The following is a 24016-nucleotide window of genomic DNA, read 5'->3' as shown; positions in this document are numbered from 1 at the left end:
AAAAGGAAGATATATGAGAAGATCTGAAGGAAGTTTTCATCATCCAAGCAGGTGCAATGGAAATAGAGAAACTGGGAGAAAGGAATAGAGTCCATACAGGAAGCAGGGTGTGAGGAAGTGTAGTCAAGGTAGCTGTGGGAGTCAGGGACATATAATGAATAAAAACAAAATACTGCAGATTTGAAACAAAAACAGAAAGTGTTGGTGGAAAAACTCAGCAGGTCTGGCAGCATCAGTGGAGAGGGAAACGGAGTTAATGTTTTGAGTCCACTGTGGCCTCTTCGGAACCGAAGAACATATAATGAATATTTGTTGATAGCCTATCCCCAGAACAGCAAGGCTGTCTGCGAATGAAATTAGACTGAGGAGTCGGCTAGGTTAGTGGGTCAGTGTCAGGGGTACACAAGTTCTCGTGAGAACCAGAAAACACTGAGCTGTGAGGACGTCTTGAGTGTAATCCTTCCAAAGTATCAGCTGCAGTTGCTGCCCTTTTGGATACTGGTTTTGCTATTATTTATTATCACCATTCTTTTGCAGATACCAAATTGCTGTGCTTGTCCTGGTGTACCTGCTGCCGCTAGTTGTGATAGCTATCACCTACACCATCGTTGGAATCACACTGTGGGGCGGGGAAATTCCTGGTGACACGTCAGAGAACTACCACGAGCAGCTCAAAGCCAAACGAAAGGTTAAAACAAAATATGTTTTGAATATTTAGAAATAATTAAGGTTGGTTTGTGTGACAGAATTCATCACAGGCCACTGTTGAATGTAACATGGTTATAAGTTAATAGTTATGAGACAAACAATTCCACATTGTGATGGGGCGTCCTTGCTGCTTTGCACAGGTGCATAACGTGGGACTCGTGTAGAATTCAATATTCCTATTTATATATAATCTCACATTGCTGAAATTAACACATCCTGCAACTAACATCTGACTGTCACACTTGAAGGCCGTCAGTTTCTTCAGAGCTACAGCCCAAACCCAAAGTCCATTTCACAAGCAGGCTCTTGACTTTTCTCAGAACATGGGACTTCGAGCCTCAGCATTCGGGTGTGAGAGGGTGCAATCTATGCCCCACCACAGCACACTCAGAAATAGTTGCGGCTCAATTTCTAAGTCAAAGCTTTCAAGTACTTTAACTGATGACTCATTCTTTCTTTTTCTTTCCTGATAAGTAAAGCGTGAAATGGAGAAGTATTCAACAAAGGCAAATTTAATCTGAATCCTACTGCGCACATTCAAAGAAATGGTGATGCAGAACAATATTGATGAGTATCTATATGGTCAATTCACAGAGACTGAGCGCTCCATTTCAAGATACGCAATTCATCTTTCGTGACTTATGTGTCATCTGTCTTGGTGTTTTAAAACATTGCTTGGTTCTCTGGGAGTCTAGAATGTAAAACTCACTCATTTGACACAAATTGGCATTAAACTGACAATCTTATTCACGCAGACCATAATGATGGTTGACTTGGGAAAGAGAAGATTCACGCACTGCAACACGGTGTTCTTTTCAGATTTTAGATACTGGTGAGAACAGAGGGAGCCTTCACCTGTAGCTGCCCAGTGCTCTACCTGAGCTGGAATTGCTTGATTCAATTTCTAATCAATTCCAACCTGTTCCTCTTAAGCCACTGGTCTTGTGCTACTTATTCCACCAACTGAAACTGCTCATCACGCGTAATGCCACCTTGAAATGCTATTGCAAATCTTGTTCAACTACAGAAACTTAATCAAAGCAGTTTCCTTTACCTCACCATATGATCAGTAGAATTGCAACCTGGATTGCCCTTTGTAATCTTTAGTTAACTTTGAAATACAAATGAGCAATGGAAAAATGGGAGTATTGTCATGTGGATGTTGTGCCCTCCCCCATGGCAAGTTTGGTGGCAGATGGGCATATAATTGGGTGGGAAGATGGCAGTTGGGGACCCAGCTACTTTCCCACCTCCACCACAATTAAGCCCATGTGGCAGGAAGGGATCAAAGATTTGAAATGGGAATCACTACAGCAAGGGAGAGAGCAAAATAGACTGATCGTGTTCTATAAAATATGGAATGAACTGGTGGAAGTTGACAGAAACAAGTACCAGGTGCCTTCCAGCAATGACAAAAACAGGAGGTAGCCATCCAATCTACAAAGACTATTTGTTTCAAGACAATTTAAACTAATGAGCATTTCTTCCCAAGGACAATCCCACAATGGAACAAGCTGCCAAAGGAATTAGTCACAGCCCAGTTACTTGAAATCTTCAAGACCCATCTTTATTATTATTATTTCCATTTAGAATTTTTCATTATCAGGATTACCATTCCAGCAGGTCGTGCTTGGTTTAACTAGTGCTACCCATATCAATGTTGGTGGAAGACGGATATTAATCTGTGATGCCGACACAACTACAGCAAAAGCAGAAGGATGTCCTTCCCACCCCATCGCCATTTAAGGGCCTCATCCCACTGCTGCTGGCATTAACCCAGCAGCAGGCAAGGGGCTAACCATGTGGGGAGCATGACAAGCAAACTCACGAGATTGCTTGCGGACTCCCGGGAAGTTCTCTTGTTTAAAGGCACTCAGTGCCTGATCGAAGGGCATTTGAAAGGGAGGGCCCACTGAGAGCTCGCTCCGCCCTTTCTGCTGACCCCACTCACTCTCCCTCCACAACCCCCTTCCCGCCATCAATCACCTGTACCTGGGTCCCTCCTCAATCTGAGGCTTCAGGTGGGTGCTGTACCGGCAGCAGCCACTGCCGCCTCAGTGGTGCTCAAGAGCTGCCAGCCCCTGATTGGCCAGCAACTCATGGCAGGTGGAACTCCTGCCCCCTCCCCGCGATCTTTGATCCTGGGGGAAGGCCCATCGCTGGCCTTTTAAGTGCCTGAGTGGCACAAAATGCGGCGGGATTTCCCGAGAAGAGGTGACGTGGAGGTCTCACAAGCTCTCGGGCTGGCGGCTCAGGCTGCTGTCGCCTCCACATGATTCTGCCCAAAGTGTTTGTGAGAAAGGTCTGACATAAACTGATGCCTTTGGGAGAAAAAGGGCAGCAACCTGTTATAGTGCTGTTGGCTGGAGGATGAATGTTGACCAGGATTGCTATAAGATCTAGCAAAGAGGAAATATATAGGAACTGAAGTAGTTCTGAAAAAAAAATGGGAAACCCCCTGGAGTTAATGTTGCACTCAGCAAGAAAGTTCCCACTAAGACTAGAACATCAGTGGGCAGATTGCCTTTGGTAGCTGACCAGCTAATATATTCACATCCTTAACTGGGCATGAAATTGATCCAAAACAGTAGCACAAAATAGACACAGCGAAGCGAGCCCATTTTACACCACATCAATTCTCTTTTCCATTCAGATTAATTTGCAGCCTGATTTAGTACAGTCATGACCATTGTCTCTTTTAAAGAAATTAACAGCTACATTAAACTGACAAAAGAAAATATTTTTTAGCGCAGGCATCATGGATGGAGCAAACTTGCCCCCTGTGCCAGGGGTGAAATGGGGTGAGGTGGGACTTTACGCCACTGTCACCCCAGCCCAGTTTCCTCCTTGTGGCTCAATAAATATCCAGGATGGGATTTGCCCATTCAAGTAGAAGCCAGCTGTGGAGATTGAGATGGAGGGTGATGTAGTGGTGTTGCAGTGAGGCATCAACTGCAGCACTAGAAGACGAAGGAGCCACAATTAAAGTGGTAGATGAACATTGAAGGAAAATCGTTGCTCTTAGTGTCAAATATAGGTCTGTGCATAACAGGAACTAGACTGAGACCTGCCTATCCTTTCTTTTTCAGCTTTTCCCATGTTACATGGGGTCACCACAATACTTGTTGATCACCCTTCATTTTTTTTTGGACTTTGCTGGTGGTTTTACTATGCCTTTCCTGTCACTAACCCTCCCCATTTATTCAGGCACTAATACATGCTGGCTTGTCCACACCCCTGGCTGGTTTAGGAATGAGAGTTAGTTAGTGTAATATTTAACGTTGGAGGAAGCTAATATCTTTCTTCCTATTAGATTTGTGTGCTTTTGAACCCAAATGTGAATGCTGAAAAGGGAATGTGTTAAACCGATGGTTTCAGTCCCTCTGTGAAGATCAATCACAAAGCGTGTGTGCTAGGAAAACATGATTTTAACTTTCCATCCACGGAATGGAACAATCTGTGGCTGGACAGTCATGCCTTTATGTTGAGCAGCAAACTTCTAATGTTCAGGGGAAGATTTTCATATAATGTAGTAAAGGTAGTGGGAAGGGTGGATAAGTACCAGTGTTATTTTTAAGTTGCCCCTCATTTACACACAGTCAGCCAACTGTAGACACAAAACCCTGGGCAGCTCGTCCATTACAAGCGGGTAATCGAAGCACTTGTCAAACGCCTGCAGCTTAAAGGGGAGCTGTATTTTCACATAAGGAAAGAGAAAACGACACAATGGTCCAGCAGACAGTGCCTGCACAGAACCCAAAACAGCAACTGCATAGCTTTAAAATCAGTCAAGGTGGAAAAATGTCTCCAAACATTCCATCCGGTTTGATCGGACAACAGCTGAAGACCCCTTTAATCCCTGGAATGACTGCCTCCCAACTTATACCAGCCAAGGCTGGTGGAGCTGGAGCAGGAAGGGGCGATATTGAGCCAGTGATTGATGAAAATGGCGTTGGCATCTAAATCATATCACTCAACCCTGATTTGCACATATGAATGAGGTTCCCGTCTTTTTCCAATGCAAGCTCTGACCACCAGGATTCAGTCCATTCGAAAATTGGATTGGGCACCAAAGCAGCAGTAAATTGTAGAATTAGCAGGTATGTCATTTTGGATCTTCCATTGTCCTGTTTTTGAGTACAAATGGTAGTGAGATAAGAATCAACACAACTCCTCCCACCCCAGCCCCCAGCTCTGACCCCAGTCAAGATATGTATTTTCCTGGAGCTGTCGTATTGTTTGACACAGGGATTGCATTGATCCATTAGATTTTCTTCAGGTTCTGAATTTGGTGGATGTATGTAGTGCTTAGGACAAATCATCCCTGGTCTCTGGGGTTTGTTTGGGCTGGTGAGTTCAAGTGGGCCTGCCTACTAGTTCTTGATCCCGTCAGTTGGATTGCTACCTCTGCATAGTTTCAGAGAAGTCACTCTTGTTGGCTTTCTGGCATCCCAGTGTTGGTGTGGTGGATCTTTTGAGGGTGTATTTTGGGCATTGGGTGAAGGGCCTTTTGTCAAGTGCGCCTCCAGGAAGGGCCATAGACAGACTTGTCTCCCCCTCAGTTGTGGTGCAACCCCACCATATTTTTTTGGGGTTGACGATCTATTTCTAATTTTCCTACACTGGTATGCTATAAGATTAAAGAAGTTAGAACTGTATCCTTGGAGGAAAGAAGTCTGAAAGGAGACTTGATAGAGGGATTCAAAATCATGAGGGGTCTGGACAGAATAGATAGGGAGAAACTGTTCCCACTCATGAAAGGATTGAGAATGAGAAGGCACAGGTTTAAAGTTAGTGACAAAACAAGCAAAAGCGATATGAGAAAATACGTTTGTGCGCAGTGAGTGGTTAAGGTCTGGAATGCACTGCCTGAGAGTGTGGTAGAAGCAGGTTCAATCGAGGCATTCAAGAGGGAATTAGACTGCTGTCTGGAAAGGAAGAATGTGCAGGGTTATGGGGAGATGGTGGGAGGATGGCACTAAGTGAATTGCTCATTTGGAGAGCAAGTGCAGATACGAGGGGGTGAATGGCCTCCTGCGCTGTAACAATTCTGTGAGTCTGTGATAAATTCATGCATATAATCTCCTAATTCTTGAAGCGCAGTATTTACTGCATCGAAACATGTCATTTAGCCCAGTGTTTATGCTCTAACATACTCTTACCCTTCTTTATCCCATCATGTTAGTATATCCTTCTATTCATTTCTCTCTGTTTTTATCTAACTCCTCTTAATTGCATTTATGCCTTTCACCTCAACTACTCCTGTGGCAGTAGATTTCAGATTCTAACAACTCTCTGAACGGAATCTACCCAGATTTGCACTAAGTGCAGTAGCGGGTGGGTAAAACAACGTTTTAACCCCTGGCCGCAATGGCGGCTTTTCACACCATATTGTCCCAAGTCCACCGCATTAATTATGTATTCCTGGAAACACACTGTATCTATGGCGGGCGGGCTCTCATTCACCTACCACGCCATCATCTCACTGCTTCATCATGCCGGGCATCATATTTAAAGTCCAGCCACACACATCCCTCAGTGCGTCCAGCCCACGGCTGCTGCAAAGAAGACATGGCCCTGGAAGGCAAAAAGACTGCAGCCCTCAGGTTCAATGATGCGTCCCTTGAGCACCTTTTGGACACAGTAGAGGCTTGGTGTGATGTCCTCTACCCCCCCACTCTGGCCGCAGGATGGGCAGCAAGATCACCAATCCAGCTTAGGAGGCGGTGGCAGCGGTGGACAGCCACCCAGTGCCACAAGAGGATGAATGATCTCCTCCTTTCCACCAGGGTAAGTCACTCTGCTCATCACTCTCAACTCTCACACTCACAAACTCATCATACATGGAACACCCTTCCTAACAGCACTGTGGGTCATCACAGGGACTGCAGCGGTTCAAGAAGGCAGCTCACCACCACCTTCTCAAGGGTAATTAGGGATGGGCAATAAATGCTGGCCCAGCCAGCGAAGCCCACATCCCGTGAATGAATATTAAAAAAACGAATACCCACAGGGCCCTCACTCACTGCCAGTTCGAGGGATTTCACCATTCATTGTCTCATACATAACTTCATTGTCCTCATCACATCCATGGGACCACTCGCCACCCACACATGCCAGGCATACTTACCATCTGGCGTAGCAGGCGTCCTGTTTACACGATCTCCATCTCTATTTATGCAGGACAAGCTGGCACACAACAAGAGGGAGAGGTCGCTGGCTGGTGGAGGAATGCCTGAAATCAAGGTCCTCACTGAAAACAGAGCCAGCCAACTGGCCGGCGATGACCGAGGCCAGTCCTGTGCTGACGGTGAGGTCGGTGGTGCTCTATCTAGTGAGGATCCAGCAGTGCAACATCCATCAGACAACCATGCCATGAGTGATGTGTCCTGTTTCACAGGCCACTGCCATGCACCAATTATCTCCCCTGACTTTCACAGGTGTTTCTGGGAAACAGCTGACAGAGTCCATGACCCAGGGCCCCCAATCAAGCCCCGAAGTAACCTCTGAAGAGGAATCTGAAGGCACCCTCCTTGAAGTCCCATCACAGCGCTCACCCACACCCTCCACAAGCACAGAGACACACACCTCGGTGGGACCTAGCTTTAGAGTAGCCCCGGGATCACAATCTGGTGAACACATCGCACTGTTTGATCCACTACAGGCAGCGGCAGGGACTTCCCAGGTGTCTGGCATTCGGAGGACTGCTGGAGGCCAGAAATTTGCTGAGTCCAAGCCAGATGATGAGCCTCTGGACTTGATCATATCATATTGGGCACACCACCACCTGGAAGTTCCCATCCAAGTCACTCACCATCCTGACTTGGAAATATATCGCCGTTCCTTCACTGTCACTGGGTCAAAATCCTGGAACTCCCTCCATAATAGCACTGTGGGTAAACCTACATCACATGGACTGCAGTGGTTCAAGACGGGCAGCTCATCACCACCTTCTCTAGGGCAACTAGGGATGGGCAATAAATGCTGGCCCAGCCAGCAAAGCCCACCTCCCGTGAATGAAAAAAATGTTGCTGGAGCTGCAAAGGCAAGCTCGGGAACATCAGGAAGGAATGTCCGCTGCACTCCTCAGATTGCAAGGCATGATGGAGGAGTCCGTCTGTCTTCAGGCTGAGGTGATAGTGCCAGCATTGCAACGCACCGAGGTCAACACTGGTAGGATGGCAGCCGCCATGGAGACCTTGGTTCAGGGTGTCGCTCCTGCACTGCTGCGCGGGCTGAATTCCATCGCTGATGCCATAGTTGGCCTCAAACAGTGTGTACGTGAGAGGGGTGTGGGGCAGCTCGATCTCACTCCTGCTTCCCCTTCTCCTCAAGGAGTCAGCCAGGGGCTCTTGGGCACCCATAGGGAGGAGGATCAGCAGGTGCACACCCCTGGCCGTCCACCCAAGTGACTCCGGGAGTGTCCGGCCCATCCGAATCCCCTCTTCCTGTGACCCCAGCAGCTCCAGCTCCACAGGCCAAGGAGGATGCCACTGCCACATGGCAGATCCCCAAAAGCAGGCCGGGGCCCTCCAGGACTTGGCCCTCTAGGGGACGCCCATCAAGGCCATCACAGACAAGGCGTAGCAGTCAGCAGGCTGCCTCCACCTCCTCTGTGGATGTCCAGGGAACACCAAGACGTAGCGGCAGGGTTAGGAAGGTTAAGAAGACGTAGTTGCACAGCCTGGGCACGGGTGTTAATCACTTCTACATAATGTTCACTATTGTCAATAAACTCCCAAGAATGTCTCCCTGCCTATGGCTCCTTGTTCTGATGAGCAGTGTTTGTGTCACTCAGGTGTGAACTCTTTCTGCACAAGATAAAGGCTGGTTTCTCAGTCTAGGGCCTCTTCCCTGTGCTTTGTGCAGCCTTCAGGCCAAAGTGATGGTCCATCCTCACACTCACTGGACACATTACTGATGTCTGCACCTCGATGGTGCTTGTCATTGCTTCCAGAATGTCGTGGGGAGGTGTCACAGGGTTCTCTCATTCTCTCTGTGTGCTCTCAGCACCTTTAAGGTGAGGCTAGCCCCCATCTCTTCAGCATCTGTGACCAGTGACACTGTGCTCCAGCTTCTGAAGCACTCAGGTGCTGAAAGTGGACAAAGGATCAGGTGCATTTAAAGTTTCATGGTTGCGTCTCTATATATATGACCCTGATCACAGAGCACAAGCGAGCTGCCCTCGGCCAGACAGGAGTCAGACATTCTCAGAGGCAATGTGAAGATCTATGGATTGTCCTCATTGCATGTCGTCATCATCCTCTTGTAATCGAGCAACTATTAGGGCCTCCACTGTGTCTCCATGACAGCAGCATTCTCACAGAGGGTATGTGCGCTGCCATTAGCCAGGCTGGAGTCAAACGTTCATAGGTGCAACGTGAGGGTCTTATGCTGTCTCCTCACTGCATGTCATCATTATCCTCCACAAATCTAGCAGCTATGAGGCCCTCCCAAGCATGCCTGCCTTGTCTGCCAGTTCGAGGGCCTCATCGCCATCATTGTGACCTTTGAAGACCTCCTCACCCTCATCACTGTCGACACCCTCCTCATTGGGGGAGGCCTCCAGCTCCTGCATCTCTTCCTCAGCCATCTCCTCTCCCCGTTGCAGTGCCAGGTTGTAGAGGGCGCAACAGACGACAGCGATGCGTGACACCTTCTGTGGGCTGTATTGCAAAGCTTCACCAGACCAGGCCAGGCACCGGAACCTCATTTTCAGTACCCTGGTGGTCTGCTCCACCAAGTTGCGAGATGCAGCATGAGCCTCATTATACCTTTGCTGTGCTGCAGTCTGAAGCCGCCAGACGGGTGTCATCAGCAACATCATCTGCGGGTAGCCCTTGTCCCCGAGAAGCCATCCTTGCAGCCTCTGTGGACCCTGGAAGACGTCAGGGACCTGTGACTGACTGAGGATGTAGGAGTCATGCACACTCCCTGGAAACCATGCACAGACCTGCAGGATACATTAGTGATGGTCACACACCAGCTGCACATTCAGCGAATGGAAGCACTTGCGGTTGAAATAGTTGACTGCGTGTTGCAACAGAGGCCTGAGCACCACATGGGTGCAGTTGATGACACCCTGCACCTGTGGGAAATCCGAGATCTGGGCAAATCCAATCTTGCATCCAGGCTCTCCTGGTCCCGGACGAAATGCACAAAGTTGTGTTGCCCTTGTAAAGATGGTATCCTTGACCTCATGGATGCATTTGTGGGTGGAGGCTTGTGAGATCCCACAGATTGTGGAGCACTGAAAGGAGCCACTGGTGTAGAAATTGAGGTCACTTTCACGGCCATTGGCAGTAGATGCCCTCCATGTCCCTGTGGGGCCAAATCCTGCAGCAGCTGGCAGATGTGACGGACCAGTTCCCCAGATACGTGCAGTCTTCAGCCACACTGGTTCTCAGTCATCTGCAGGAATGAAATGCGGTGTCTATAGACCCTGGGTCTAGCTAGGCACCACCCAGCGATGGTTCACTGTGGCTCTTTGACAGCATGTGCGGGAGTCCCAGCCGCCCCCTCTTCCAACAGGTTCTGCTCCTTCCTCTGCGCAGCCAGGTGACTCATTCACTCTCTCCTCCATCATCTTCGCTCCCTGTATGCCACAAGGCATAGAGCTAGGTCACCAGGTTCCATGCTCCTGATGTACTCATCCTGCAGGATGAAAAAGAGAGATACATGGGTTAGCTTGGGTGTTCTAAGAATCTCTCTTGGTTAAGTCTTAAGGCCCCTTAACACATCCCGGAGAGTGCTGGCCACCATTTGGATGGTCAGAGTTCAGTATGCTGCATATCTGCCCGAAGCCCCGCTTTCCTCCGCCCCACTCCACCTGACCAATTGGTGGCAGCTTTGCCCACTGGACTGCATGCTGTGCTCTCAGTTCAGGCGAGGCATTCTCCTAACCCACACTGCAAGGCTGCACTGTTAGCTTGAACCATGCAGGAGACTGGCCCAAACTGGGGTGATGACATTGCAAGAAGCTATTAGCACTTCCACCAGTGACTGATCCATGGCCAGCTTTAGCAAGACCATAAGACCATAAGACATAGGAGCAGAAATTAGGCCATTCGGCCCATCGAGTCTGCTCCGCCATTCAATCATGGCTGATAAGTTTTTCAACCCCATTTTCCCGCCTTCTCCCCGTAACCTTTGTTCCCCTTACCAATCAAGAACCTATCTATCTCGGTCTTAAATACACTCAATGACCTGGCCTCCACAGCCTTCTGTGGCAATGAATTCCATAGATTCACCACTCTCTGGCTAAAGAAGTTTCTCCTCATCTCTGTTCTAAAAGGTCTTCCCTTTACTCTGAGGCTGTGCCCTCGCGTCCTAGTCTCTCCTGCTGATGGAAACATCTTCCCCATGTCCACTCTAACCAGGCCTTTCAGTATTCTGTAAGTTTCAATCAGATCCCCCCTCATCCTTCTAAACTCCATCGAGTATAGACCCAGAGTCCTCAAACGTTCCTCATATGTTAAGCCTTTCATTCCTGGGATCGTTCTCGTGAACCTCCTCTGGACCCTCTCCAGGGCCAGAACATCCTTCCTGAGACACAGGGCCCAAAATTGCTCACAATATTCTAAATGTGGTCTGACCAGAGCCTTATAAAGCCTCAGCAGCACATCCCTGCTTTTATATTCTAGTCCTCTCAAAATAAATCCCAACATTGCATTTGCCTTCCTAACTACCGACTCAACCTGCAAGTTAACCTTAAGAGAATCCTGGACTAGGACTCCCAAATCCCTTTGCACTCCAGATTTCTGAATTCTCTCCCCATGTAGAAAATAGTCTATGCCTCTATTCTTCCTACCAAAATGCATGACCTCACACTTCCCCACGTTATATTCCATCTGCCACTTCTTTGCCCATTCTCCTAACCTGTCCAAATCCTTCTGCAGCCTCCCTGCCTCCTCAATACTACCTGTCCCTCCACCTATCTTTGTATCATCTGCAAACTTAGCCAGGATGCCCTCAATTCCTTCATCTAGATCATTAATGTATAAAGTGAAAAGTTGTGGTCCCAATACTGACCCCTGCGGAACTCCACTAGTCACCGGCCGCCATCCTGAGAAGGACCCCCTTATCCCCACTCTCTGCCTCCTGCCAGACAGCCCGTCTTCTATCCATGCTAGTACCTTGCCTCTAACACCATGGGCTCTTATCTTACTGAGCAGCCTCCTGTGCGGCACCTTGTCAAGGCCTTCTGGAAGTCCAAGTAGATAACATCCATTGGTTCTCCTTTGTCTAACCTATTTGTTACCTCCTCAAAGAATTCTAACAGATTTATCAGGCATGACCTCCCCTTGATGAAACCATGCTGACTTTGCCCTATTTTGTCATGCACTTCCAAGTGTTCTGAAATCTCATCCTTAATAATGGACTCTAAAATCTTACTAACGACTGAGGTCAGGCTAATCAGCCTGTAATCTCCTGTCTTTTGCCTCACTCCCTTCTTAAACAGGGGGGTTACATTAGCGATTTTCCAGTCCTCTGGGACTCTCCCTGACTCCAGTGATTCCTGAAAGATCACCACTAATGCCTCCACTATCTCTTCAGCTATCTCCTTCAGAACTCTGGGGTGTAATTCATCTGGTCCAGGTGATTTATCCATCTTCAGACCTTTCAGTTTTCCTAGCACCTTCTCCTTGGTAATGGCCACCATACTCACCTCTGCCCCCCGACTCTCTTGAACTTTGGGGATGTTACTCGTGTCTTCCACCGTGAAGACTGATGCAAAGTACCTATTCAGTTCCTCCACCATTTCTTTGTTCCCCACTACTACTTCTCCAGCGTCATTTTCCAGTAGCCCAATGTCCACTTTTGCCTCTCTATTACCCTTTATATATCTAAAAAATACTCTTGCAATCTTCTTTTATATTACTGGCTAGTTTACCCTCATATTTAATCTTCTCTCTCCTTATTTCTTTTTTAGTTGTCCTCTGTTGATCTTTGCAGGCTTCCCAATCCCCTGGTTTCCCACTGCTCTTCGCCACATTGTATGCTTTCTCTTTAGCTTTTATGCTGTCCCTGACTTCCCTTGTCAGCTGTGGTTGCCTCATCCTCCCTTTAGTATGCTTCTTCTTCCTAGGGATGAATTTTTGCTGTGTCTCCAATATTACTCCCAGAAACTCCTGCCATTGCTGTTCCACTGTCTTTCCTGCTAGGCTCATCTCCCAGTTAATTCTGGCCAACTCCTCCCTCATGCCTCTGTAGTTGCCTTTATTCAACTGTAATACCGTTACATCTGATTCCAGCTTTTTCCTCTCAAATTGCAGGGTAAATTCTATCATATTATGGTCACTTCCTTCTAAGGGTTCCTTCACCTTAAGCTCCCTTATCAAATCTGCCTCATTACACATCACTAAATCTAGAATTGCCTGTTCCCTAGTGGGCTCCACCACAAGCTGCTCCAAAAAGCCATCTCGTAGACATTCTACAAATTCCTTTTCTTGGGATTCACTACCAACCTGATTTTCCCAGTCTACCTGCATATTGAAATCCCCTATGGTCACTGTAACCTTGCCTTTCTTACACGCCTTTTCTATCTCCTGGTGTATCTTGTGCCCCACATCCTGACTACCGTTTGGAGGCCTGTACATAACTCCCATTTTGGTTTTTTTACCTTTGCGATTCCTCAACTCTACCCACAAAGATTCTACATCATCTGGCCCTACATCATTTCTTGCTATCGATTTAATTTTATTTCTTACTAACAAAGCAACCCCACCCCCTTTGCCAACCTGCCTATCTTTTCGATAGGATGTATATCCTTGGATATTTAGCTCCCAGTCCTGATCCCTTGCAGCCATGTCTCCGTAATGCCCACCACATCATACCTGCCAATTTCAATCTGCGCCACAAGCTCATTTACCTTATTTCGTATACTGCGTGTATTCAGATACAACACCTTCAGTCCTGTATTTCCCGTCCCCTTTCTCATTGTCGTCCCTTTATCTGATGTGCTTGAAGTTAGGTTCCTAGCCCTTTCCAAACACTCTGGCCTATTTTGTGTTCTGGGGACTTTAATAGCCTCTCCTGGGCTCTCCTTTCTTTTCAGTTTTTTCATAATTTTCCATGAAGTTGAATCCACCAGATTGTACAACGTGCCCAGTCGTCCAACTGTTCTGCAGTTCATTAAAATGCTCATTAGTTTGCAGTCTGCGCCTGAGGGGTGAAAAGCTCTGGAGCATTTGGTGGCACTTTGATGCCTCTGTGTTGCTTGAGTGGGCAGATAAGCTAGAGATCTGACTCCAATCATATCAATGTGGTTGCTCCCGAACTGTCTCAGCTGCAGAGAAATGGTCACTTTATAAAAAGTTACCCTAATCCGTGGCTGCTTCCCTTGCCCACCCTCCACTGCACATGCTTGTGTGCTACCTTCAACTGCAGGACAGCCGTTGCTACCCCCCACAAGTCACCTCAACTGCAAAGCAGCCTTTGCCCCCCACTCAACGAGCCTCAACCTTGAAGTCCAACAGGTGCCCCTCGCGAGTGCTCTGCAATGTTACCGTGCAATCACCTACAAGCCCTCCTCAAAGTGCAGCCCGCCAAGTGCAAGCCTTTTATATGGTGTTGTGAAACATGTTGGTGTGCAATCACGCCGACATTGGCGGACAATCCAGCGGGGTTGGATGAGTCCGGCGGGCTAGCCTTATAATGACATGCAGATGTATTACAGTGAAGCTCCCAAAATCCAATGGTGGGAATCACAGCCTGCCACCGATGGGCTGAGCGAACGATCGCAAACTGGTTTCATGACGTCATGAAACCTATTTTGCCTTCCCGCCATATTGTATGCTCCCGCCACCAAACACGCCCGACACCAGCAGGCACGGACGATTCCGAACTCTCAGTAAAGATGTTACTCCTGAATTCCCTATTAGATTAATTAATGACTATCTTACATCTTACATTTATGGTCCCCAGTTCTGGTCTGCCCCATCCCCCCAGCAGTCAAGTGAAATCATTTTCTCTATGTTTATGCTATGCCCTTTCATAATCATAATGTCATCTATCAAGTCACCACTCAGTTGTCCCTTTTCTAGAGTAAAGCACCCCAGACTGTTTAATTTTTCCTGATAGCACAATTGAGGGGTTACGCCTATCATTCTATTATTGTTTTATTGCACCTTCTCCAATGACTTGCTATCCTTTTTATAATTTGAAGACCAGAACTCCATATATTTTACAGTACTCCCAAGTGTGGTGTAAACAAGTTTAACGTGACTTCACTACTTTTCAATTTTACCCCAGCAGAAATGAACCCAAGCACTTTGTTTTTTTAGTTTTCAACAACAACAACTTGTATTTCTATTGCATCTTTACCATAACAAAATGGCCCAAGGCACTTCACAATAGCTTGATAAAGCAACATTTGACATTGAGCCAAGGTGTCTAAGGAAGTTGACCAAGCTTGGTCAAAGAGGATGGCTTAAGGAGCATTTTAATGGAGGAAAGATGTGGAGAGGTTTAAAGGGAGTTCCATTGCTTAGGATCTTGGCAGTTAAAGGTCCGGTCACCAATGATGGGGCAATTAAAATTAGGGATGCTCAAGAGGCCAGAATTAGATGAGCAGAGATGTCTTAGAGGGTTGTGCAGCTCTAAAAGACAGCACAAGTCAGGAGTATGATGGAATACACCCCACTTGCCTGGATAAGTGCAGCTCCTAAAATACCGAAGAAGCTGGACACCGTCCAGGACAAAGCAGTCCACTTGATTGGCACCATCTCCATAAACATTCACTACCTCCACCATCGACACATAGTAGCAGCAGTGTGTACCATCTACAAGATGCACTGCAGGAATTCACCAAGGGTCCTTGGACAGCACCTTCCAAATCCACGACCACTACCATCTAGAAGGACAAGGCCAGCAGATGCATCGGAACACCACCACCTGGAAGTTCCCCTCCAAGTCACTCACCACCCTGACTTGGAAATATATCACTGTTCCTTCACTGTCGTTGGGTCAAAATCCTGGAACTCCCTTCCTAACAGCACTGTGGGTGTACCTACACCACATGGACTGCAGCGGTTCAAGAAGGCAGCTCACCACCACCTTCTCAAGGGCAGCTAGGGATGAATGCTGGCCTAGTCAGTGACGCCCACATTCCATGAAGGAATTTTTAAAAACCTCCAGTTCCCTGGCACCACTCTCATATCTAAGAAGGATTGAAGGATGTGGCTACAGCTCCCACAATTTCCACCTTTACTTCCCTCGGCAACCTCGGGCCAGGCGGGACTTTTCTACTTTGAGCCACTGCTGACCTTTTTAACTACCTCCTTTTACCTATTTTTATCCTATCTAATTTCTCTACCACCTCCTCTTTTACTGTGATGCAAGCATCATCCTTTTGTTTGTGAAGGCAGATGCAAAATATTCATTCAGTACCTCAGGCTTTCAGTACCTCTGCCTTCACAAAAAGATTCCCTGTTCGATTCCTAATCAACCTCACCCTTCCTGTGATCGTCCTTTTGCTATTTAATATTTAAATATTCAAAATGCTTCCATGGGATCTTTTACACCAACCTGAGAGGGCAGAACTTTCTCATCCAAAAGATGGCACCTCCAAAATGGCAGAATTCTCTCATTACTGCAATGTCAGCCTAGATTATGTGCTCAGGTCCATGAAGTGGGACTTGAACTCATGACTATCATTCTCAGATAGCAAGAATGCAACCAACCCAACCACAGCTGGCATGCTGACAACAAAATCCTGGAACTCCCTCCCTAACAGCACTGTGGGTGTACCCACACCACATGGACTGCACTGGTTCAAGAAGGCAGCTCACCACCACCTTTTCAAGGGCAGCTAGGGATGGGCAATAAATGCTGGCCCAGCCAGCGAAGCCCACATCCCGTGAATGAATGAAAAAAAAGGATGGAAGTGAGAATGAGTAGAACCTGTTGTTCAAATCCGTGTCTGAGTTGGTGCTAATACTATCCCTTGGAATAGTTTTACCCTGGCATTGCTTAATGAACATAATTCCATCTAATAATGCTGATAATAAACTTAGCTTTAGTTCTTAATTATACTGATATCTAGACCAGAAGAGAAAAAATTGGAAAATAGGGAACTGAAGAGGTGGTACATTACACATAGAGAAAAATTGAAAGTGACTACAAGAAAATAATTGACTGTGAGTTCAACTGGACTGGAAGACTGCACTATATTTGTCACTGCCTGACCGTGCTTTGACTGCATGTGTACCTTCTGGGAAATAAATATTAATGCTTTTTTTGTTAGATTCTCGATTGTGAAGGGAATGAGTTTTACTGATTTTGACAGGGATTGTCACATCTATAGGCATCAGGAAGACAACGGATTAAGCTTTTCATACTGCCCATTGAGTTCCTGACAAACTCATTTTATTTCAACAACAACTTGCATTTATATGGAACCTTTAACGTAAAGAAATGTCCAGAGGCGCTCGGCGGAGATGTCATCAAATAAATTGGGAACCAAGCCACAGGAGATGTTAGTAAGGGTGACCAAAAGCTTGATTAAAAACCTGGATTTTAAGGAGGGCCTTAAAGGAGATTTGTGTGTTGGGAGGGTGAGGGTGGGGGGCGCTAGGTGGAGATGACTTAGGAAAGCAATTCCACAATGTGAGGCCTAGGGAGCTGTCGAAATGGCTGGCAATGCTGAAACATTGAAGCGTGCTGAAGGGAGGGGGTCAGGGGGGGCCACAAGGGTCAAAATTGGAGGAACAGAGCTTTGTGGATTGTGGGGCTGGAGGAAGTTAGAGATGGGGACAGGCAAGGCTATGAAGGGATTTGAACATGAAGATGTGAATTTTAAGTTTGAGTCACCGGGGGACAAGGAGCCAACGTAGGCCAGGAAGAGTTGGGACAGCCATTCAAATCACCTAGGATGAGGAGTGTAAAGCAGAGCCCAGTGAGAAAGTTGGGATGGGACTAGAGTGGTAGGCAATGAGTAAATTAACAAATGGAGGTCAGAACGGATGTGCTGTAGTTAAAAGCTGAAACCTGGAGCAGGATTTTGGTCCCGATACGGGGGTGGGAATATAGGTGGGCAGGCACGGGATCTCCTTATGCCAGTTGACATGCCAGTTCCCTGCCACAGTCCTGATTCCTCGGCATTTTCCTGGAGGCTGGAATAAGTGCGAACCTGCCCACATGTGACTAGTAGCTTGTTAAGTTGATTAAGAAGTCAAATAAGATCATTGATCACAGCCTGGGGCATCAGAAGCATGGCAGATGACTAGAGGCGGCCTCCCTGTGGCAAACTAGGGGGCAGTGCTCCAGGATCACTTTGAAGATCCACACCTCCCCCACAGCAGCCTCCATACCTGCCTGGTCACAACTGCGGCCTAAGGAGGGGTTTTCCTCCAAAATAGTGATCTGGCAGCTGTTGCCATTTTCAATTTCAAATATTTTAAAAGTGCTGAGAGAGCACCTCAAGATGGAGGCAGTCTATTTCTTCCATTCCTGCAATGACAGGCTGCTCCTCCTTCAATGCTGCAGGTCCTCCTGCTGGCTCCCCAGCTTCAAGAGTCCGTCCACCATCATCAATTGGACAGCGAGCGCACCCTCTGGTCACTAATTGGCCAATTTTGCAAAAATTACTGTTGGGTGCTGCTCCCGACAGTACCAATATCTATGTCTGATGCCAAGCAGAAAATCCTGCCCCAATAGTGGATATTTATCAGGCCAGTTACAGGCCTTGCCGATATTGCTAGTACAGTACCATGTCTTAAATCTGTCTGTTCGGAAACCGGACATTTTTAGAATGTGTCATGCATCAATTTTAACTGACAAAAACAAAAAGCTTACCTGGACAATTCGGCTCTGCGCTGCATTGGTGGGCTGTGGCACCTGACTAGTTATCCCTTTCACTGTTTGCACACCAGTCTATTCCCAAGCTACAAGGAACCCTTGATCTCACCTGATACGGCTTGACCCAAACCGCCCGACCTGAAATCTAACACAGCATCGGTCCCAAGGTTGCCAGTTTTGAGGTGCTGTGCCTGTATGAAAATTGGTAGAGGGTGCTTTTCTGAAATTTAGGAGCAATTTGTGGTTCGAAGTAGAGCCTTTAGCCTTCACTTGGTTTATGTGTTGGCTGATCTGGTATAGCTTGATGCTGACCTTAGATAGGTAAGTTTACAAAATCTGGCACAGAACTTCCAGAGTGCATATTGAGAAATCACTGTTGCCCATGATTTTCTGTTCATTTAATGACTTTCTCTGCAGGTGCATCTCCTCTTGTACGCAATTGATTTAAATGTCAAGGGTCATGGACCTCCTGGAGAGGGTCCTCTTCCAAATCACGGTTCAACTCCTTTAGATGAATCTGGCCTTTTGTGTTTTATTCAAGTACATGTACAACTTTGTGACAATGATATTAAGGTGGTCACTTTCACAGCCACTGGCAATGCCCTCTGAATCCCCGTGGTGCCAAATCCTGCAGCACGTGGCATATGTGACCAATCAGTTCTCTGGGCATGCGCAGTCTTCGGCAACGCTGTTCTAGGTCATTTGCAGGAATGACAAGCACCATCTGTAAACCCTGAGTCTAGCTAGGCGCCAACCCACGACGTAACCCACTGTGGCTCTTCAGTGGCATGTGCAGGAGCCCCAGCTGCCTCTTCTTCTTGAGGGTGCTGCTCCTCCCTCTGTCCAACAAGGCACCTCCACCACTCTCTTCTCCTTCGTCTCCGCTCCCTACAAGTCATGAGGCATACAGCTAGATCACCTGGCTCCATGCTCCTGATGTACTCCTCCTGCAGGGTGAAAGATAGAGATGTGTGGTTAGCATGGATGTACAACCTCTCTTGGTTGAGTCTGAAGGCCCCTTAACGCATCCCAGACAGTGCTGGCCACCACTTGGATGGCAGAGTTTAGTGTGCTGCATAGCTGCCCAAAGCCCCACCCACCTCTGCCCCACTCCACCTGACCGATTGGTGGCAGTTTTGCCCATCGGGCTGCATGCTGTGCTCTCAGCTCAGGCGCAGGCATTCTTCTAACCCGCACTGCAAGGCTGCACTGTTAGCTTGAACCATGGGAGAGACTGGTCCAAGCCTGAATGAAGACGTTGCAAGGGGCTGTGAGCACCTCCACCAGTGACTGCTCCATGGCCAACTTTAGCAAGAGATTGTACAATGTGTCCAGTCGTCCAATTGTTCTGCAGTCCACTAAAACGCTCATTAGTTTGCAGTCTGCGCCCAAAGGCAAAAAGTTCAGGAGCAATTGGTGGCACTTTCATGTCTCTGCATTGCTTGAGTGGGCAGATAAGCTAGAGGCCCGACTCTAAGCGTGTTAATGTATCTGCTGCTGAACTGTCTCAGCTGCGGAAGAATGCTCACTTAATACAAGGTTTCCCGAATGCTTGGCTGCTTCCCTCTCCAGTCCTCACATGTGCTTGTGCGCTAAAATCAGACCGTGCTGCCTTGCCACCCTCCCCCCCCCTCACCCCAACCACAGCGCAGCAGCCCTTGCCCCAGCATCGCACTGCCAGCCAGCCAGGAAAAAGCGACTTGCCTGTGCCTTCACCTGAATGTGCGGCGCCTCTTCCTTGAAGTTGAACAGGCAGCCTTCGCGAGCGCTGCGCAACATTAGTGCACTCTCACCCTGAGTTCCCCTCAAAGTCCAGCACGCCAGGTGCATGCCTTTTAAATGCTGAACACGTGAAACACGTCAGTGTGCAATCACGCCGATGTGCCCAGATGATCCAGCGTGGAGGGATGTTTCAGGCGGGCAGGCAAGATGATGAGATGCATATGCATTGAAATTAGGTTCCTGACATTGGACGGTGGGAAAGGCAGCCCACCATTGGCAGGCGGAACAGATGATCGCAAACTGGTTTCACAATGGCGTGAAACCAATTTTTTGCCTTCTAGCCATATTGTCCACGCACACCCACCATGATACCTGACGCCAACAAGGACGGAACATTCTGACCTTACTAGCAGCTGTAAATTTAAATGCAATAGATTAGAACGCACAAATGTTCAATGTTTTGAAATGAGATTCCCCTAGCAATAAGATTGTTTAAAAAAAACAATAATTCATATGGTACTTTGCACAACCTCGAGTCATCCCAAAGCTCTTAACACGTCACAAATACTTAATTGTTGGTAGTAACTGTTGTAATCAAAGAAACACGAGAACCAAATTTGGGCTCAGCAAGGTCCCATAAAGAGCAGTGAGAAAATGATCAGATAATCTGTGTATTAGTGATGTTTATTGAGGGATAAATATTGCCCAGGATACCAAGAGAATCCCCTGCACTTCACAGAATAATATCATAGGATTATTTTACATATATCTGAGATGAGGCCCCATTTAAGGTCTGATCTGAAAGCTGGCACCTCCGGAAATGCTCTCAGTTCTGCACTGAAGGGCAGGTATGTATATTTAGGAAGGCCTGGTAGACCAGTATTGGCTGACTGCCTTAAAAGGCTGGTATTAGCACTGCCTCATCCTTTTTCTGAGTGACAATCAGTCTTTTCATGCAACGTGTTAGGTCGCCATTTTTGTGCCATCCAATCAATCGACGATAATCCAGGCAAGAGAAGATAATCTGTAGATGCAAGAATTGTATTGACATTGTTCAATTGAGAAACTTGAAAATATTACATAGGACAAGGTCAGACCTGTTATACGATTTTATAATTTTGTTCTTAGGATGACAGAAATCATGGCCCAAATTCTTCGGTTTTCAATCCTTGGAACTTACCTGCGATGAGCTCTTGAGTGCTTACGCCCTAGAGTTTTGCTTCATCTTAAGAGGACCTCCGGCATCGCCACATCCTGCCTACATGTGGGACCTTGCTGTGTGCAAATAAGCTGCCACGTTTAGTATATTACAACAGTGACTAGATTTCAAAAGTACTTCATTAGCTGTGCATCACTTTGGGATATATTGAGAACATATAGTACTTTCTGTCTTTCTTTTCCTAAAGTTAACTTGCATTGGCCATTCTGTTAGAAGATTGAAAGAAAACCTCATCTCTTTCAAGGGCTGGCCTGAGGTCTGCCCAACTATGGAGTTCATTTCCGTCTTTGTGGAGGCTGATTGAGCCATCAAAATGCCAGAGCATTGAGAGCCTCCAGGAAGGAACGTGTGAGTAATACAAGGGTACCAAGCACTGTGGCCTCAGACACTGTGGGCAAAATTGGGGTGTCAGACACTGTGGATGACATTGGGGTCTCAGACACTGTGGGTGATAACAGAGTTTCAGGCACTGTGGATGATATGGGGGTCTCAGACACTGTGGGTGATAACAGAGTTTCAGGCACTGTGGATGATATGGGGGTCTCAGACACTGGCTGATGTCAGGGACTCAGACACTGCGGGTGATATCAGGGTCCCAGACACTGAGGCTGATATAAGGGTCATAGACACTGTGGCTGATATCAGGATCTTAGGCATTGTTGGTGAAACTAGGGTCTCAGACACTGTGGGTGCTATCAGGGTCTTAGGCACTGTGGATGCTAGAGGGGTCTCACAGTGCGTGATTTCGGTATCTCAGGATCTGTGGGTGGCATCAGGGCCTCAGGCACTGTGACTGATATCGGGGTGTCAGACACTGGGACTGATGTCAGGGAGTCAGACACTGTGGGTGATATTGGGGTCTCAGACGCTGGGTGATTTCGGAGACTCAGCCACTGTGGGTGATATCGGGGGTTCAGACACTGTAGACGATACTGGAGTCTCAGGCACTGTGGGAGATATCGTAGTTTGAGACACTGTGGGTGATATCGGGGTCCCAGACACTGTGCTGATATGAGGGTCTCAGACACTGTGAGTGATATCTAGGTCTCAGACACTGTGGGTGATATTGGGTTGGCATACACTGTGAGCGATATCAGGGAGTCAGATACTGTGGGTGATATTGAGTTGTCAGACACTGTGGGTAATATCAGTATCTCACTGTGGTTGATAGCGGGATCTCACTGTTGGTCATATTGGGGTGTCAGACACTGTGGGTGATATCAATTGTTAGATACTGTGGGTGATATGGGGGCTCCAGACACAGAGGGTGATAGCAGGCTGTCAGACACTGTGAGTGATATCGGGGTGTCATACACTGTGGGTAATATCCGGTCTCAGACACTGTGGGTGATATCGGGATCTCACTGTGGCTGATATCGGGGCCTCATTGTTGGTCATACTGGGATCTCAGACACTGTGGGTGATATCAATTGTCAGATACTGTGGGTGATATGGGGGTCTCTGCCACAGTGGGTGATATCAGGCTGTCAGACAGTGTGGGGGACACCGGGACCTCAGACACTGTTGGTGATATCAGAGTGTCAGACACTGTGGGTGATATTGCGATCTCATTCGCTGTGGGTGATATCATGATCTCAGGCACTGAGGCTTATATCGGGGGCTTGGACACTGTGGGTGATATTCGGTCTCAGACACTGTGGGTGATGTTGGGGTCTGAGACACTGGGTGATATCGGGGTCTCAGGCACTGTGGACGATATCTAGGTGTCGAACATCCTGGGTGATAGTTGTGGTCCCAGGCACAATGGGTGATATCGATATCTCAGACACTGTTGGTGATATCAGAGCGTCAGACACTCAGTGTGATATCGGGGTCTCATTCACTGTGGATAATATCATGGTCTCAGGCACTGAGGCTTATATCAGGGTCTCAGACACTGGAGGTAATATTCTGTGTCTAACACAGTGGGTGATATCAGGGTCTCTCGACACTGTGCATGATATTGGGGTTTCAGACACTGTTGGTGATATCAGGCTCTCAGTCACTGTGGGTGATATCGGAATTTCAGATATATGTGGATGATATCAGGGTGTCAGACTCTGTGGGTGATGTTAGGGTCACAGGAACTTGCGTAATATCGAGGTCTCCGACACAGTGGGTGATAATGGGGCTCAGTTAGTATGGGTGATATCTGGGTCACAGGCACTGTGAGTGGGTCACAGGCACTGTGAGTGATATCAGGGTTTCATTCGTTGCGGGTGATATCACCATCTTAGATACTGAGGCTTATCTTGGGGTCTCAGACACTGTGGGTGATATTGGGGTCTCAGACACTATGGGTTATAATGGGTCTCAGACATTGGGTGATATCGGGATCTCAGACACTGTGGATGATATCTGGCTGTCAGACACTGTGGATGACATTGGGGTGTCTGCCACTCTGGGTGGTAATGGTTGTCAGACACTGTGTTTGACATCAGGGTGTCTGCCACTGTGGTGTTATTGGGGTGTCAGACACTCTGGGGGATATCAGGATGTCAGTCAGTGTGAGGGATATCAGGGTCTCAGGCACTGTGGGTCTTATCGGGTTCTCACACATTGTGGGTG

The 24016-nt window shown here is 47.5% G+C and overlaps 1 protein-coding gene across 1 annotated transcript in view; it reads left to right on the top strand.

The window, feature by feature from the left end:
- LOC144690660 (neuromedin-K receptor-like) overlaps positions 1–24016 on the top strand; it is a 116670-nt gene that overhangs the window by 80530 nt on the left and 12124 nt on the right. Inside the window, exon 3 of the mRNA XM_078558382.1 lies at positions 538–688. Within this exon, the coding sequence (XP_078414508.1) occupies positions 538–688 (151 nt within the window). The remainder of the gene's footprint in view (positions 1–537; positions 689–24016) is intronic.

The sequence above is a fragment of the Cetorhinus maximus genome, chromosome 2, assembly GCF_964194155.1.
Source record: "Cetorhinus maximus chromosome 2, sCetMax3.hap1.1, whole genome shotgun sequence".
Lineage (NCBI taxonomy): Eukaryota > Metazoa > Chordata > Chondrichthyes > Lamniformes > Cetorhinidae > Cetorhinus > Cetorhinus maximus.
Note: the sequence above shows the minus strand (reverse complement) of the source record. Positions and strands in the feature narration are given on the sequence as shown.